This window comes from Aquarana catesbeiana, linkage group LG04 (genome assembly GCF_042186555.1).
Source record: "Aquarana catesbeiana isolate 2022-GZ linkage group LG04, ASM4218655v1, whole genome shotgun sequence".
NCBI classification, from domain to species: Eukaryota; Metazoa; Chordata; class Amphibia; order Anura; family Ranidae; genus Aquarana; species Aquarana catesbeiana.
The window spans coordinates 61,361,466-61,380,702 of NC_133327.1; the positions used below are offsets into that span (position 1 = coordinate 61,361,466).

The 19,237-nt window shown below is 41.7% G+C and overlaps 1 protein-coding gene across 1 annotated transcript in view; it reads right to left on the bottom strand.

Annotated features, from left to right (window-relative positions):
* LOC141139294 (adhesion G-protein coupled receptor F3-like) overlaps window positions 1-18,991 on the bottom strand; it is a 50,058-nt gene extending 31,067 nt beyond the window's left edge. The window contains exons 1-6 of the mRNA XM_073625261.1: window positions 18,921-18,991; window positions 13,007-13,091; window positions 10,602-10,644; window positions 8,226-8,390; window positions 6,163-6,348; window positions 264-367 (exon numbers count right to left, since the gene is read on the bottom strand). Coding sequence (XP_073481362.1) covers window positions 264-367; window positions 6,163-6,348; window positions 8,226-8,390; window positions 10,602-10,644; window positions 13,007-13,090 — 582 coding nt within the window. The 5' untranslated portion in view covers window position 13,091; window positions 18,921-18,991. The remainder of the gene's footprint in view (window positions 1-263; window positions 368-6,162; window positions 6,349-8,225; window positions 8,391-10,601; window positions 10,645-13,006; window positions 13,092-18,920) is intronic.
* Between the last annotated feature and the right edge of the window lie 246 nt (window positions 18,992-19,237).

The following is a 19,237-nucleotide window of genomic DNA, read 5'->3' on the forward strand; positions in this document are numbered from 1 at the left end:
TCAATCAGTTGCTGCTCCGTCACAGTCCAAGCTGGGGGTAGAGGTGAAATAGCTGTTTTGCTTAGCTACAGCTGACAAAAGTCAGGTCACCAGTACTGTGTAAATTCAAGGACTGGATGGACAGAAATGGAAGTCTGGCAAGGAAGACTACACCTATATATGTATTTCAAATGCATTTAGCTGTTTGTCTACAGTACAATATTCTTTTGCTATATTAAAATGTTTGTCTCATCTACCACCTCAAAATGTAGGTTGATACTTACAGCCAGTGTTAAATTGGACTCCTTGGCTTTGTAGTTTGTTGAGCTTGGATCCAGAAGATCTGGTGTAAATGTTTCATTTGTGGTAAGGTATCCTTTAAGGCTAACTGGAAAGAGTGGGAAAAAATATTTTTTAATGTAAATGAGAATAGTAATATTACAAATCTTCTCCCATACCCTAAGCCCATCCTTTGATTCAGAAGAAACCCTGCAGCCTATTGTTAACCCATCACTCTTTTGTAAGTAGGTTGTATTAGAATTTGTGTAACATGCAGAGATGTAATGAGAAGCCTTTCGCTGTTCCATTTTGCACACTCAGGTGGCCAGACCATTTTTGCAATTTTTCCTTTGTTTTTTATTTTTCACTTATAGCTTTCAGAATTTGTAAAAGACCCCCCAAACCACATATTTTCTGAAAGCACATGATAAGTAGAAAAAAAAGGAGGTGCTACTGATTTTTTAGACTCTGGTATTTGCACAAATGTTTATCAAACCAATATATTTGCAAAAAATACACTAAAACCATTATTAGTAGATAAAAACAGCAAATTTTAGAAAATCCCTACTAAATATAAAAGCTCAACCTGTATTGAGTGAATAAATAACAAATATTTGTAACTTTTAAATTGCTCCTTTTTGCGAAATGGTGAAAACTGAACAGACACAAAAGTGTAAATATCCAAATTTCTCAAAAAATCTGAAGGTTTTCATTTTTTCTTTATAGCTTTCAGAATTTGTGAAAGAAACTCAAAACCATATATTTTATGAAAGCATATGAACTCTAGAATAAAAAGAAGGTGCTACTGATTTTTTAGACCCTGTCGGAATTTGTGCAAATGTTTATCGAACCAATATATTGGCAAAAAATACACTAAAACCATTATAAGCAGATACAAACACAGCCAATTTTACAAAATTCCTGCTAAATCCCTACTAAATATAAAAGCTTAATCTGTATGGAGTTAATAAATAACAAAACGTTTTAATTTTTACAGTGCTCCTTTTTGCATAATGGTGTAAAATGAATGTACGCAGAAATGTAAATATCCAAATTTCTCTAAAAATCTGAAGGTTTTCATTTCTCCCTTACAGCTTTCAGAGTTTGTGAAAGACCCCCAAAACCATATATTTTCTGAAAGCATATGATCTCTACAATAAAAAGAAGGTGCTACTGATTTTTTAGACCCCGCAGTATTTGCGCAAATGTTTATTGAACCAATATATTTGCAAAAAATACACTAAAACCATTATTAGCAGATAAAAACACAGCTAATTTTACAAAAATTCCTGCTAAATCCCTACTAAATATAAAAGCTTAACCTGTATGGAGTTAATAAATAACAATATTTGTAAATTTTAAATTGCGCCTTTTTGCAAGATGGTGAAAATCGAACGTTCCCCAAAAATCTGGAGGTTTTCAGTTTTTTTTCTCAAACAATAAGTATTTATTGAGCATAGAAAGAAATTGTACATACATGGTCCAGAGCAAAACAAGTACACAAGATCTTTAGATTTCAACATATAAAAATTTAGTACATTATACAAAACATTCTGTAGAATGACAACCCACCCTCTCATACAATCAAATAAAACCTTATCCATCAACATAAAGTACAACCGTACAATCAATCGTCCAGATACTCAGATAGTGTTAACAAGCGCTAGAACACCAGGTCATACACCAGATCTACTGGAGCTAGGCCAGGAATATCCAACCATGGGGCCCACAATTTATCAAATTTGCCACTTTTACCCCTGTGTTGATAAATGAGCTTCTCTAGTCGAATAGTGTCACCCTTTGGGTAATCCATTCCTGCAACTTGGGGGGCTCCATGGATTTCCAGTGTCTCAGAATCATTTTCCGGGCCTGGAAGAGGGCTCGGAGGTTTTCATTTTTCACTTACAGCTTTCAGAATTTGAAAAGACCCCTCAAACTAGACATTTTCTAAAAGCACATGGTCAGTAGAATAAAAAAAAAAGTGCTACTGATTTTTTGGGCCCCGCAATAATTGCATTCATCATATCGCTATTTTCACTAAAAATACACTAAAATCATTAACCGCTTCAGCCCCGGAAGAATTTACCCCCTTCCTGACCAGAGCACTTTTTGCGATTCGGCACTGCGTCGCTTTAACTGACAATTGCGCGGTTGTGCGACGTTGCACCCAAACAAAATTGACATCCTTTTTTTCCCACAAATAGAGTTTTCTTTTGGTAGTATTTGATCATCTCTGCGTTTTTTTTTCGCTATAAACAAAAAAAGAGCAACAATTTTGAAAAAAACCCAATATTTTTTACTTTTTGCTATAATAAATATCTCCCAAAAATCTATAACAAAAAAATTTTTCCTCAGTTTAGGCCGATATGTATTCTTCTACATATTTTTGGTAAAAAAATTGCAATAAGCGTATATTGATTGGTTTGCGCAAAAGTATCTACAAAATAGGGAATAGCTTTATGGCATTTTTATTATTCATTTTTTTTATTAGTAATGACGGCGATCTGCGATTTTTATCATAACTGCAACATTATGGCGGACACATCGGACACTTTTGACACTATTTTGGGACCATTGTCATTTATACAGCGATCAGTGCTATAAAAATGCACTGATTACTGTGTAAATGACACTGGCAGTGAAGGGGTTAACCACTAGGGGCGGTGAAGGGGTTAAGTGTGTCCTAGGGATTGAATCTAACTGTAGGGGGGATGGGCTTCAACTCAAATGACAGCGATCACTGCTCTCGATGACAGAGAGCAGTGATCTCTGTCATGACACAAGGCACAATGGGGAAATGCCTTGTTTACATAGGCACTTCTCCGTTCTGCAGCTCCGTGACACAATCGCCGGGAGACCAGTGGACATCGAGTCCGCCGGTCACACGGGCACGGTCACAGTGTATGCGGAGGGCGCGCGTACCTGCTAGCCCCGGCTCCTAAAGGGGACGTACAGGTATGCCCATTTGCCCACCGCTGCCATTGTCCCGACGTACATCGTCATGCGGCGGTCGGCAAGTGGTTAATATTGCACATAAACACAATGTGACTTACAAAATTCCTGCTAAATTAGTACTAAAGCATCACATGTGGCATACTAAAGTGTATGCCCACAGGAGGGCCATGTTTACCTGCACAGGGATGCACAGGTGTTCCATGCATCCCCGTACAGGCAGTCCCATTTATGTCAATTGGGATGCAACGGCTGCACAGGCATAGCTGCTGTTCTCAATCTGACATCCGTGTGGGTACATGACCCTGAACGCAGACAGTGTGAGCTCAGGGACATGCGGACCTACATGGATGTAAAATTGGGAGCAATGGCTATGTTTGTCCAGTTGCTACATCCCAAATGACATCAATGGGACTGCCTGCACAGAGATGCATGGAACACCTGTGCATCCCTGTAAAAGTACAATGTGTATGCCCTGAGTGAACAAGGCTTTAGGCCCCTTTCACACAAGCACACCGATCGGGTCTGCCTGTCCATTTTTTAGGCAGGCCCAATAAGACCACCTATTGTTCTCTATGCAGAGATTGATGTAAATGGACATGTGTCCGTTTACACCCGCCTGCATCTGATCCAGTCCGCTAAAAACAGACGGATGGGGATTCCATTCCCTATCCATCTAGCAGGATTGGATGGCATCGGATTGAAATTGGTGGTCCGTTTCCATCCAACCTTCCCATAGAGAATAGCGAGCTGTGTCCGTGTCCGCTCTGCATCAGCGGAGCGTACATGGACCTGTCATCCGCCTGCTCAGCAGGGATCAGCAGACAGATCACCCGCTGAGTAGGTGGATTAGGTGGATCTGCTTTTTCAGAGTCCGCTCCATGTGAAAGGGGTCTTACCAGGAGCAGCCGGTCCATTAGGGATGCTGGGGCGCCACTCCCCTGCAGGGCGCCGGACTCATATATTTGTATGAGTTTTTTTTTTTCAAGCCACATGATTAGAGCCTGAGGCTCTAATTGGCTTGAAAAAGGTTGGGCTCGGGCGCATAGCATTGCACCCCGAACCCACCCACTTCTCAGTTGTGACAATAGTAAATTAATATTCGCTATCGTCTTCCGGCTTCTCCTCCTGGCCAATCAGGATGGATCGGGTTGGCACAGATCTCTGCCTTCCCACAGGAAACAAGCTCCCTCCACACACAGTTAGCATGCACTCCCTAGGATCACATTTAACTCTTTGATCGCCCCTGATGTTAACCCCTTCCTTGCCAGTGCCATTAGTACAGTGACAGTGCATATTTTTTTAGCACTGATCACTGTATTAGTGTCACTAGTCCCCAAAAAGTGTCAAAAGTGTCAGTTAGGTGTCTAACTTGGCTGCTGCAATATCGCAGTCCCTCTATAAGTCATAAGTCACTAGTAAAAAAAGGAATTAAATTAATAATAATTCCAAAAATATATCCCATAGTTGATAGACGCTATAACTTTTGCGCAAACGTATCAATATATGCTTATTGGGATTTTTTTGTAACAAAAATGTGCAGCAGAATACATTTTGGCCTAAATTGATGAAGACATTTGATTTTTTCAATTTTTTTTATTGGGTATGTGTTAGAGCAGAAAGTAAAAAAAATTAATTGAAAACAAATTTTTTTTTTCAAAATTGTTTTTTTTTTTTTATTTATAGCGCAAAAAATAAAAATTGCAGAGGTGATCAAATACAACCAAAAGAAAGCTCTATTTGTGGGGAAAAAAGGACATATGTCTTATTTGTGTACAGTGTCGCACAACCGTGCAATTGTCAGTTAAAATAACGCAGTGCCGTATAGCAAAAAAAAAATGGCTTGGTCATGAAGGGGGGTAAACCTTCCAGAGCTGAAGTGATTAAAAAACACCCACTTCTGGCCGCGGCCATCTTAAGTAAGGGCAGATGAATCTGCCCTTAGCTGAGGCAGGAGGGTGGGCTTAGTTGGGAAAGTCCCTCCTTCCCTCCTAAAGACTCCTGGGATGTATGACATAATTTGCCTAGGCATGGAAACCAGGACGTAACTGAAGAAATGTGAAAAAAAAACAAAGAAAGAGTTTAAAACAAGTGAATGTAATATACTTTCCTATCTGTTTACTACTATTAGCAGCATAAGGCTTAATAATAGTCAATGTTGATTGAGATTGTGAAGTTTTAAATAAGCTTTATTTAAAGCGGGGTTCCACCCAAATTTTGAACAATATCTGTATGTATTCTCTTCCTTGCCTAGATGCTGACATGCCGTTTAAAAAAATTTAAATCGCCGTAATTACCTTTTATTTTTCTATTCTTCTTTGCACTTCCTGGTTCTCCTCCCGTGGGAGTAGGCGTGTTTCTAGCCTCTCCCAGACTCCTGGGAGCTAGTCTCAGGCTTCCCAGGATGCCACTGAGCATGTGCGGGAACGAGCGGTGAATGCTGGGAGCACAGCATTCACCACATCCAGGAAATAAATGCTTGTGGGCTTCAAATGCCCACAATGAAGATGGAAACCGCCTGCAGTGAATAATATAAGTTATTCTTTCCGACAAAATCTGACACAGGCGGACATATTACACACAATATGTGAGTATGTAATGCTGAGAAGAAAAGTTTGTGAATGACCTCAAAAAAATAAAAACGATAGATAGGTGGACCCCCGCTTTAAGCTTTAAATAATATATGTGTTGGCAACACCTTTTTTTTCAAGTCTGATATCACCTATTTTTTAAAAACAATTTTTAATAGTTGCCATGGTCTGTAGTATCTACTAGATAGGAACAAGTCATTTCACTGCATTGAGCAAGTGCAGGTTGTATTGGCTAACTGGAAGATCCGTAATATGGAAGAAGTGTCGCAAAGGTTCCAAGCCAGGTGCAGAGCCCTCTCAATTCTAAATATATACAGTATCTTTATAAAGCAGTTTGTAAAATGGAAGTTTTTAATCTTACCCCTCTGGTCTGAGATGTTTTTTGGGGCCTCGCAAACTGGAATATTATCATCTTGAATGAACAGGCAGGAGCAGAAGTTGGAGGAGTTACTACAAGGAGGATAGGTGTAACACATAGTGATGTTCCAGCTGTATCCGGGGTTGCAAGTACACATCTTCTCTGTACCATTCCCAGTAACGTTACATTCTACAACAGGACACAATTAAAATACTGCTTTAAATGTGGTCTATATCAGTCACACACTTTCACACTCTGCTTTTCAAAATATGGAAGATTCTGTGAGATCAGTTATAAATGTAAGCACCCCTCCAGAACTACATCTCACAAGAGCCATTCCCTACACATGGTGTGTGGCCGGGCTCCTCCACTCAAAGGGCCATTTGGCCTTTTTCTGTTATCACTCTTCCATCGACCTGACTGGTTCCGACGAACTATCCAACAAACTTTCGGTGGACTTCCAACGGACTTTCCCAACGAACGGACTTGGCTACACACGATCACACCAAAGTCCGACGGATTCGTACGTGATGATGTACAACCGGACTAAAATAAGGAAGTTGATAGCCAGTAGCCAATAGCTGCCCTAGCGTCGGTTTTCGTCCGTTTTCGTCCGTCGGACTAGCATACAGACGAGCGGACTTTTCAATAGGAACTGGGTCCAGCGGAGTTCCAACTAAAAGATCTGAAACATGTTCCAAATCTAAAGTCCGTCAGATTTTCGACCGAAAAAGTCAGCTGCAGGTCCAATGAAGCCCACACACGGTCGAATTGTCCGTCGGACTCGGTCCGTCGGACCAGTCCGGTCGAAAACTCCGCTCGTGTGTACGTGCCATTAGGCTCAACATACACGTTAGAATCTGACGATACAATCTTTACAGAATCCACTTGAGATTTACCAAAGATTTACCAAAACTAGGTCATATAAAGACTTACCTAAACTATACAATTAATTTATAACCAATAAAGCAGGTCTTTGCACTACAAACTTGTTGTTCAATCTAAAGCAGATTATGCAATCAGATTGTAACCTGCGTGGTGAGTTTAAGGCAGTAGAATTGTATACCGGGAAAGAACTCAGTGCATGTATGTAAAGGGGGACAAAGAGGGACAGAGATAAGCAGAGTTCTGTAGTATTGTGTGGTCTCATAGGAGAACACAAGCAGGGCTGGTAAGGCTACTTGGTATTACATTGCAGCAGGTTCAGCATTGTCGGCCAATGGGAAATAGTATAGGCTCTCACGCAGTGCTGGTACAGGTTTATCCAGTGCCCGGAGCATTGATGCAGAGCTGCTCCCCCTCCCCTGCTGCTAATGCATACCATGGAATGGGTGCACCACCCTGCACCCATTCTCTGCCCACTTGCTCCAGTTGCCTTTGGTTTAAATTAAGTTTTCACTGCACATGTGTGGTCATTTGCTTGCTTTCTAGCCGCTAGAAGGAATTGGGCATGAACGGTATGTTTTTGGGTGAATGGGGTTGAAAGTGAGCACGTTGGAGTACAGTGTGAGTGCAGTAGCTGTCAGAGCAAACACGAAACCACGGCCCACTGGTTGCCAGCCTCTGATCTGGAGCATGTGTGCTGTGAGATGGTGCCCTCCCTACCACTGCACCCAGGGCAGCTTCCCCTCCTGCCCACCCCTTGTCCTAGCCCTCGGTTCACAGAATTTCTGGCAGGATCACTATTTTTTTTCTATGTATTTAAAGGAATAAAACCTGGGAAAATACACATGTATTGCATGAACGTACTGAAAATATATATTTTTAATTTCCCAGAAATACACTTTAAATATACAGAAGTAATATATTTGAACCACAGGATTCTGTTCATGTTCGCCTGTTTCCATAACATTTGCATTATGTTTGCTTGTAATTGTGGTGTTTCCATTCTCAAAGCATTTTCCATTCTTGGCACAACCTATAAATCATAAATCCATTAATAAAGGAAAAGTTTAACCACACTGGGTTGTGTATGACCCTACCGGTCAGAAGAAAGCGTTAGGAAGGTTGGGGACATGCAGGTGGGTATAAAGCATCCTTTTCTAGCTCTTGCTCATGGGTCTTACCTGTAGTAATTTCTATCAGCACCACGCTGACATAGGCTGAGGCGTTCATGAGCAGTGTGTATGGTAATAATGATGTGTTTGTTAAATATATCTCAGTAAGACTGCTTCCATAGCCTTCGATAAGGATGTCCATGTAGTACGTGTACTGAAACGCACTCCAGCTAACTGTGAAGAAATAATTATTTATTTTTATTCAGTAATGTTATTCCTGCACATGTATTTTCCTTTGACATACTTCCTTTAACATTAAATTGATCCCGACCAATAAAATTATCTTCAAAATCAAACAAACAGTGGTAAGGAGTACCTTTTAACTTTATATGTTTGTGTAGCACCCTGGTGTTTAGGCAGGGCTGCTAACCAATTTAGTTTGCCAGGTAGTAATTGTCCTGGCTAATTGTTAGGCGATGCACTGATTTCCCCCTAATTCTGGAATTGCTGCACTTTTCTCTTCTGTCACTAGGTGGCATTGTAGCTGGTGACATTAGATAGACAAGGGCACAGCTAAGACAGATTATGAATGGATGGGGTGTCTCAGCCAATGGGCATGGGTTTCTTTGAGACCCTTGGCCTGCTGGGAGAGCCTATTTATGTGGGTGGAGTCAGGTGATCTGGGTTTTTCTGTGCCACCTGGATGGCTGTCTGGGTGGACGTGTGTTATGTCGCCCCGGGCTGCAAGGCCGGAAGCCTGAGGCCTATCCCGGGAAGACCTGGCTGCTAGGCTGCCTGAGGCCTATCCAGGAGCAGGGGAAGCAGCGTAGGGTTGGGACTGCAGGATTGGAGTCCAACCGAGTGGAGAAGGTTCAGCCGGATGGGGAACCAGTTGTGGTCACAGGTAGAGGGGAAGCAGTCGCCACTAAGGAACCAACCACCTTGTTACCAGAGACTACTGTGAGTAAGCTGAAGCAAGTACCAGAGCAGTCTTCTCGCCAGCCAGGCACGGTGAAGAAGTGGGAAAGCATCAGCCAGTGCCAAGCCAGGGACCCAGCAGGATAGCAGGGGTAAAGCTTGAGGAGTATACAGCGGGATGGCTGTGGAAGAGCTCAGGGGATCCAGTGACGACTGGGATCTGGAAGTCTAGTGGGAGCCTGGGAGCTCAGTGAGTGAAGATCTACAGTGGGATACTGTGAGATAAGTAAAAGAACTGTTCTGTGTTACCAAGAGTTATGTACAACTACCGTTAGTGACTGTTACAAGATTAGTTGCCATAGGAGACAGTGGTCCTACCTATATAGAAGTGTTATCCGGCTGGAGGCCTTCACCTGTATATCTGTTTACCTATATAAGTCTTGGAGTCTGCCAATTATCATTGCATCTACTCAAGGGTGTCCTGGCCCTAACCTGCTCTCCCCCAGTTTTGTTAAGAGACAATAAATCTCTTGTTTGCATCCAAAAAGTGACTGGTGCCTATTTGGCCTATTGGACCCCGGGACCTTGCTATATTTGCATGAATAAATATCTGGCCCCGGCTCTCACACAATGTATTAACAATGTGGTTTGAAAAGAAAAAAAGGTGTAGAACAAAGCGGTCCTGACGGTCCAGTCAAGTGACTTTGCCTAGACTGAGATATTATGATCAGTCTGCTGTAGGCATGAGGAAGCATTTCCTCAGTCTCCTCTGTACAGTACCAGAGATTAAACTGTAGTATTGTTACTTTGTAGAGACCGAATTGTGTGTGAAATTTGTGAATGCCAAGCACAGTCACCAGGATTTGTGATGGGCCATACCTATGCAATATGTGTTGGCCTGGTCGCTTGTAGTCTCCATGAGGGGTACATGTAACAGAGTGACAACACAAAAGTACTATTGGGAGACATCTCATTACAGGAATTGCCCCAACAAGGATGATCAGGCATGATCACCAAGTGTTATTTTAATGAAAGCTGCAGATTTAAAAAGGTTATAATGATTTTTACATGTTGAAGGTTATACAATGTGATTGAGTTTCCATCTACTTTGATAAGAGCCTGTGCAGAGTAAAAATACTAGTGGTTGTAAAGGTTTTTTTTTACCCAAATACATTCTCTGCATTAAGGTAAAAAAATCTTCCGTGCCATAGGATCTCCTCCAACCATTGGCTCCTGCTGCTGTCAATCAAATCCTGTGATGAGGGAGCAGGGGGCAGGGCTGAGCCCCACTGCCTGTGTTTATGGACAGAGCGGCTTGAGTTTGTGCCCGCAGGAACATTCTCCTGAGAAGGGGTTTTCAATGGGGGCACTTGTCAAAAAGGATGAGCCAGGAATGCCGGCGGGGAACTCCATTGCATACAGCAGGTGAGTATAACATGTTTATTATTTGAAAAAAAAAATAAGGTTTAGAATCACATTAAAGTTTACAACCCCATACTAGTTATAGCTGAGCTCATAAATACTTACTTGGTAGATGCCTTCTGACTCTCGGATCATGTAATTCACTTTCCTGGTATGAAAAGAAATGCATAAAAATACAGATTTAAAACTCACTACATTAGCTCCAGATGTACTGCAAAATGTAAATTTATCCATATTGATAGTAAATATTCTATATGGTTTTATGACTAAAATTATGTGTTAATAGTATAATAAAATATACTATAATATTCTTTCCCTTAGGCCCAATACAGATATGGATCACCTTACTTGATTAACTGATGAGTGACCCTTCCAAGGGTAGAAAAAGTGTTGTGAACATAATTCAGTACTCACATGGGCCTAAAAAGTGACTGCTTTGCACACTATGCTGTGCAATAAAAACACAAATGCCTTGTTGTGTGTTGAGGTATGCTGCATTACCGCAGCCCATTTCTTTTGAATGGTTCCCAACCTAAATTCTCACTAACTAAAGAACCTGTCTAGATGTATTATATGTGTTATAAAAAAATCATGATGGATGCTGTTAATGACCTGCCTATCTCTGGGGCCCCCGGGGGCCCCATTAGCAATAAAAGCAAAAGAGGCAGCTTTCTTGGGTCCACCAGTTCAGTGGCCCACCAGAGCATCCTTAAGTTGGCTGCTTGCTATCTAAGCACTTCCGCCAGAAAAACTCTCCCTTTGTCATGTGTTATGGTCCTGTGATCATATGATGTGTCACATAACTGGGAGGGTAGGTTTTTCTGTTTACTCCATGGCAGGTGCCCAGTATGAGGATACGAGTGCTCTTCTTATAACAAAAATGGGGTCCTGCAGTGTTTCTGGCTTGGTATCAAAGCTGCATTGCTTAGATAGCAAGATACATGCCAACATGGGTAGTAAGGGCTCGGTCACACAGGCGGCCAAGGCAGTAAAAGCAGGCGGTCGAGCCACAATTTTGCTGGCCCCCAAACAGCCACCAAAACACAGAAATACAAGCATTCAGGGTTGTACCCAAGCCACAAAGCATGATGCATTTGGCAGTTGGTACTACCTCCTAATGTAACCCATTCAAGTGAATGGGACCTCTTTGAAACTGCCTGGTGTGCAGTGAGTTGGCATTTTGAGGGCTTAAATATGAAGTCTGGGCTATAACAAACTAAGATTGAATCTGCTCCTACCCCCCTTTTTAACACATATACTAACAACCCTGTAGAAGGAAGATGCTTATACTTACCTATTCTCAGGGCACTCTGGTCCAGTCACATGATTAGCTCCCAGCGGCCAACTTCAGGGGACAGGAGGGACAGCTGACAAGGGGTGGTCCATAATAAGCTTATGGGTGGGGTCACCACCCAGGCATTCTAACTGTTGTGGGGCACTGTCTCCACTCCCAGATCACATGACCGGACTGGAGAGCTCTGAGAATAGATAAGTATATACATCTTCCTTTTACAGGGTAGTTAGTATAGGAGTTAGAAGGTGGGTGGAAGCTGTTTTAGGGTTAATTAGTACTAGCATGGGCTTCTACTTTAAGCAGACAGTGAGGGGGTAGCATATCACTTCCTCACTACCTGACAAATGTGTCTGAAAAGCAATCCACTGAGGATTGCTTTTCAGAGAAGTAGCAAGCACTGCCACATATGTGAACGAGCCCTAACTCAAATAAGATAATTGTGGAGAGCAGGGCTGTGATTGGGCAGTCTCCACTTATTTAGAGACAGGGTCCTGGACAGGACCAGCTGCAAAGTGGGCATGATGGAAGGATATTTAGAATCATGGTCTGGTGGGACTCACACATAAAGTGGCATTATTTGGTTGTGCAAAACTGAGTTGACGAAATGCAGACCGTGGGCAGGGTTAACAATGTGAGACCATATGGTTGGTAAGTATGCAAACACTTTATAATGCTAATATTGCAAGATGGTGAAATCATCATAAAATTTTAAGTTTCTGAATATTCCATGTCCTTTAAAATAATAATCAGACATGTATTGTGTGAATGGATCTCAGTGACACATTTGTGAAACATAGTGCATAATACATATAGCACATTGTTTTTAATGCAGGGCTTTCAGCACAAAGAACAAGTAAAAAACCTGCAGCTCCTGTAACAGCAATAACAAGGTATCCCCTATAATAGTGGTTCTCAACCTCTCAACCATTTTAAGACCTAGGCCCAGTAAGTTCTTCCAAAATCTTCCAACAGTGGAAAAAAAAAAAAAATTATACTCACACAATAAAAATATGGAATACAAAATATGTAATGAAATACTGGAAGGTTCTGGATGGTGTTGCGTATGGAGGGGGCTGCAGTGGGCTATGGCCTCGTGGTTGAGAATCACTGCCCTATACTAAAGCTCTTCCCCAAACACTTAACCCCTAGCTACTTGACCTAATCGTGGTACTGTATGTATTTAATATATTTATCAAGTCTACTATGTCTCCCTTACCTGGCCATTGGTTACAGAAGAATGCAGATAGCAGGATAAAGACATCACCAAATACAGGAATATCACATCAACATTAGCTCCCATCCTAAAGTACAGGTGAAAGTTATAATTGTAAAAACCTCAAATTAACCAACCAATTAAAAGTAAAAATTACTTTATAAAATATTTATAAACAATATAGGATCTGGGATTAAAAGTACCATTTCAGTCTATGCAGATGACACAAAGCTATGCAGTGGAATAACATTTTTACAGGATGTCTCCAACGTACAAACCAACCTCAATGCACTGTTTAATTGGGCAACTGTGTGACAAATGAGGTTTAATGTTGATAAATGTAAAATGATGCACTTGGGGGCTAAGACTATGAATACATCATACCTACTAGGGGAAGTACAACTGGGGAATCAATGGTGGAGAAGGATCTGGGTGTTCTGGTAGATCATAAGCTTAATAATCGCATGCAATGCCAAGCTGTGGTTTCCAAAGCGAGCAAAATTCCAGAGGTATGGACTCCAGAGAGAGAGATATGTTGCCAAGCAATGTACAAATCATTAGTAGGACCTCATCTGTAATATGCAGTTCAGTTTTGGGCACCAGTTCACAAAAAGGATATTGGGGAACTGGTGAAAGTGCAGAGAAGGGCTATCAAACTGATAAGGAGCATGGAAGAGCTCAGCTATGAGGAAAGATTAGAGGAACTGAATTTATTCTCTCTTGAGAAGAGGAGATTAAGGGCGGATAGGATCAACATGTACAAATACATAAGGGGTCCATATAGTGAACTTGGTGTTGAGTTATTCACTTTAAGCTTATCACAGAAGACAAGGGGGCACTCTTTAGGTCTGGAGGAAAAGAGGTTTCATCTCCAAATACGGAAAGGTTTCTTCACAGTAAGAGCTGGGAAAATGTGGAATTGACTCCCTCAAGAGCAAGTTCTGGCCAGCTCAGTAGATTGCTTTAAAAAAGGCCTGGATTCTTTCCTAAATGTACATAATATAAATGGTCTAGTGCGCCCTAACCCTCCTGGGCATATATCGCCACACACTCCTCTGTGGTTTAACCCTGAGCTGTCGGGGTTTATGTTAATACCCGATCCCAATGTGTGGGCAACCAAGGGTATTAAATACCTGGATCAGATATGTACTGGGGGCCAGTTGAAAAATTTGATGGGTTAAAACAGCAATATGGTTTGCCTAACTCGTATCTGTTTAGATTTTTACAGCTTAGATATGCTTTCAAGTCTCAATTTGAGCATCAAAAAGTGGCTTTTTATACGTCAGCTCTTGAGCATCTGCTCAGAGACGAATCTATGGTCAAACCTTTGTCCAATATTTATAAAGGTCTACTACCCAATCTGCAAATGGGGCTTGAATCCCTTAGGGCCAAGTGATTGGAAGACTTCCCTGGACTAGATAAAAAGGATTGCAAGGAGACATGGGAATGCTCTTTTTCGGAACTGGCTTCCACTAACGATAGACTGGTTCAGTTTAAAATTCTTCAGAGTCTATTTCACCCCAGAACTTTTGCACAAGATATATCCTCCTGCTGGAGGTGTTCTTCACCCTCAGCTGACTTCATCCACATATTTTGGCACTGCTCTCAGATCCACAATTTCTTTGTTTGTCTATTGTATTAGGTATGAACCTTGGTATGACTGATAGGCAGGGCAGCTGTTAGAAATCATGGAGCCTACCTGATGGGGCCCCCCTCGACCCTGCCCACAACCCCACCCCTGGCTCCGCCCCTGACTGATGTAAAATAATCCCTGTGAGATGCACGTCCACGTGGTCCAAGCGTACTTTTTTTTTAATGTTGTTTTAGTCAAGTGTTATTGTTTGTCTATTGTATTAGGTATAAACCTGGGTATGCCCAATAGGCAGGGCTGCTGTTAGAAATCATGGGGCCCCATACAGCCTACCTGATGAGGCCCCCCTCAACCCTGCCTACAACCCCACCCCTGGCTCTGCCCCTAACCCCACGCTGTCACGAGGATCTGGAGGACTGGTGGCAGGAGCTGGAACATGTAACATGTTCCAAAAGGTGAACATTTAATAACCATTATTATTCTAAACTTTTTACACTATTATAAAACAGCAGAGATGTCTTATTTTAGAACTTTTTTGACAACAACTAATAAGCAGGGATGACCTCAGGTGTGTTTGGATCGTAGTCTGAACCCACCTTAGCTATACCACCAGGAAGCTTTACATCCGTGCCTGTTCAGTTTGTGTCTACATACACCACGGAATCATGTCTGTTTACATCAGGTTACCTCTGATCTGTCACATTTAGGTCTGGAAAAATGGAAAAGGATGTTCTTCTCCATTTTTTTTTTTAACCTGAATGGGCACGGAGGTAGGCGGATCTAAATGCACACAAGTCAATTCATATCTGGACTCCTGTAGACCTTGATGGAGCTTTCAATCAGGTCCGCATGAAAAACTGACAGGCAGACCTAATTGCAAAGCTTGGGTGAAAGGTTCTCAAAGGGGAGTGGTTTCGGGGGGGGGGGGGGGGTTTAAAAATGCAGCTTGGCTGTGTGTTTTTACTGCCCCCCCCCCCAATCACACATGCAAAGTAGAATCTCACTATGTGCTCATGGTCATCATCATTATTATGATCACAGCAGGTGCTCTGTGGCTCTGTCAGTGTAACATGGCTGTTGGGTGCTGACTTTGTTATGGCTGTGCTGTGTTATAGTCTGTAACACACATTACAGCCATTAATTAAGAAAGTCGGCAACCAACAGCCATGTTACACTGACAGAGCCATAGAGCACCTGCTGTGCTGTGTTCATCATAATGATGATGACCATGAGCACACTGTGGGGAGTTAAAAAGTCTCTCTTCTGCTCTCACCTTCTGAGCCCCTCTGTTAACCTGATGGGGCCCAGGAAATGACTATATACCTTGGTAATCAAGTGGGTGCAGGTTTATAAAGTTATTTAGCTAGTTAGTTTTTTTAGCTAGAAATTAACTACAAAGCTGCTCGGGCCCCCCTGCTGACCGGGCCTGGTACAACAGGGCTGGTTGTAGTGATCTAGTGGGTGGAGTAAGATCGCATATAAATGTCAGGAGGGGAGGGGCCTAGAGAGTTGAGACATGGGAGCCAAACACCCCATAGCCATTGTGTTGGCAAGTATGCAAATGCTATTGCGAAAGGCCCTTAACAGGGCCAGGTAGTTCAACATCCAGAAGGACCAGCTTTAGGCACCCAATCTTAAGAGGATTGTGAGTGGGATGCAAAGAGCCTTTGACGTGAGTACTCGTACACCTGGGAACACATGCAACATCTGGGCGTGTACCCGGCTGGGGACAGCTATAGAATGGGACAGAGAGAGTAACTAATATACTAAAAAAAATGCACCTTGTGAACCTCTGCGACATAAGCTGTGGACTTAGTATACAGGCAGATTAGTCCCAACACTATGGTGCTCCCAAAGAGAGAAGAGATTGAAAAGGAAGATTTCTTATAAGATTTGTGCTCGTGTTCGGTACCCAAATGTGTGCTACAGGACATAAGCTCCTGTATATGGCATTCCACACCAAAGAGTTCTATCAGTATGTCAATGTGATGTTAGATGTCACGGTCATCTTTGAGAAGTTCCAGTACAGTGTGGAAAATGCATTACTTGTGTGGACATTCCTTTATTCTTTAATATTAAGGCCTAAGGAGAGGAATGTCATTAATGGACCATTAGCCAGGAGTTGGGCACAATATAGTGAAGGCTTTCATCTACAAGCAGGTGGGTTGTTGTTCATCCAAACAGAAGCGGGGTCGGGATTTGTACAATCTAGTGCCAATAACCAGGTAATCACAAGCCCCCTTACAAAACCTGTGACCCAGGATGATGCATTAGAGCACACTGAGGCTAAGAGTCTATGATGTAATCCTATCATTTGGAACCAGACATACATAAAGAAAAATAGCTGTTAGGTCACCTTTTTTCAGTGTTTTGGGAATACCAACTGCTGGAGCAATGCAGATGTTTGAAATGGATACTTCTGACTGCACTTTTTATAGGATCTTAGTGGTCTTTCAAAGGTAGGAAAAGCAGATTCTCAGCAAAGAATCATGTAAAAAAGATGTTGCAGTCGAATCTAGATACACATATAAGAACTTTGTAAAACCCTGAGTGCAATAAGCGTCATATTAAAGTATATCCAAACCCAAGAACACAAATGTATATCTGTATACTGCAGTTTACCAGTCCTTACATGTGGTGGCTGCATGAGTTTTCTTTTTTCAGGCTAAGAACATTTTCAGCAAATACAGAAAATACCTGTTGATCTTGTAAAAATGCTGTGTCTTTGTTGCTCCATGTGAGCAAAACTTAAGTCACAAGTAATGTTTCCTTACTTTTTTTAACCGCTCCCAGTTCTGGGAGGGCATCTATTGCCCCCCACGCATTGTGATTGCTGTGTCATCCAAAAACAGCTGATCACAGATCGAGGTAAAGGGCCAATCACAGCTGCCCTTTACCATGTGATCAGCTGTGTCCAACCAAAGCTGATCCCATGTAAACAAATGCTGGTTATCAGTATTTCCTTTCCTCAACGCTGTCACTGAGTGAGGAAAGTAAAGCCGATAACCGGCAATCCTGTGATGGCACACATTTACACTGATAATCAAGGCACTGATCATCAGTGCCCTAATTATCAGTGCTCCCCAATCAGTGCCCATCAGTGCAGCTTATTAGTGTCCATCAGTACAGCATATCAGTGCCCATCAATGCCTCCTCATCATTGCCCATCAGTGCAGCTTATCAGTGTCCATTAGTGCTGCTTCATCAGTTACCATCAGTGAAAAAGAAAAATTACTTATTTGCAAAATTTTATAACAAAATTGAATAAAAAGGTTTTTTGTTTTTTAAAAATTTGGGTTTGTTTAAAAAACAATAAACAACCCAGTGGTGATTTAATACCAAAAGAAAGATCTATATGTCTTTAAAAAAATATAAAAATGTAATTTGAGTACAGTGCTGCATGACCGCGCAATTGTCATTAAAAGTGCGACAGCACTGAAAACTGAAAATTAACCTGGTCAGGAAGGGGTTGAAAGTGCCCAGTAAGCAAGTGGTTAAACTACTAATCCATGTACTAATACCTTCCATGTAATGAAGATGAAGAATGGAAGACATGTGCTAAACCCATTAGATAGTTTGTTGGTAACTAGGGAGCACCCCAAGATGAGAAGTTTTATCGCTTCAGTGGGAAAGGAGAGCCCCTTCTGGGAAAATGTGAAGGAAATACCAAACAGCTTCCCCTTCAGGGAAAGACAAGGATTTTTCCAGGATTTATCCTGGAACCAGGATAGCTGGAGAACCAGAGTAGTAATAGACTAACATGAAGCTGTCCGTCATGTGGTCAGCGGATCCAAATCAGGCCAGCCAAAGAGCACAAGATCATATGTGGTATTGACGTTGTTATGCAGAAAGAACTACTGTGAGTAGTTGCAAATCAGCAGGTCTTTCATCAATCCTTCCCATTTGCACAGGCTTGGGATTAGTGTGCAAAATGTGATAACACACAAGCATAGCCAATTTGTACACATATGTTAGGGGCAATTTAACTACCAGTATGTCTTTGGAGTGTGAGAGGAAACCAGTACAAGCACAGATAGTATCCTAGCTGACATTCAAACTAAGGAGCCCAGTGCTACAAAGCATAAGTACTAACAATGCTGCCCCATCACATCTAGGACGCATTATGTTACCTTTTTGTTCTTGGGTTTAGATAAACTCAAAGCCTTTGGATCACCAATATCACTTAGGCATCTAGTATTTTCTAAAGAAAAGTTCAGCAATGATGTCCTATTTTCTCAGTACAGGTTTCTTTTAAATATGTATATATCTTATAGGCATCTACATCATCATGATAAAGCCAAGATGGGACCCCTTTCTAGCTCTTACCTTCTAGTAAGGTCCGTGTTCCATGTATGAGGATTTGGATGTCTTAGTATGGATTGACACGATTATCTCAATACATCTCTACAGAGTGGAGAGTACAGAAGGCATCACAGTGACACCACACTTATTTTATTATTTATTGGATGCAAATCAGTGCTAATTCTATGTCAAACACAGTAAGGCTCTGAGTGTGCCGGCGATGGGTTATATCGTGCTTTCTTTATTCCTGCTTTCTTTACATTTAGGCTTAAAATACAACTGTATACAAACATTTCCATGTGGATTTGAATGTCAAAACCATCTCCACTGGAAGAGAGTCA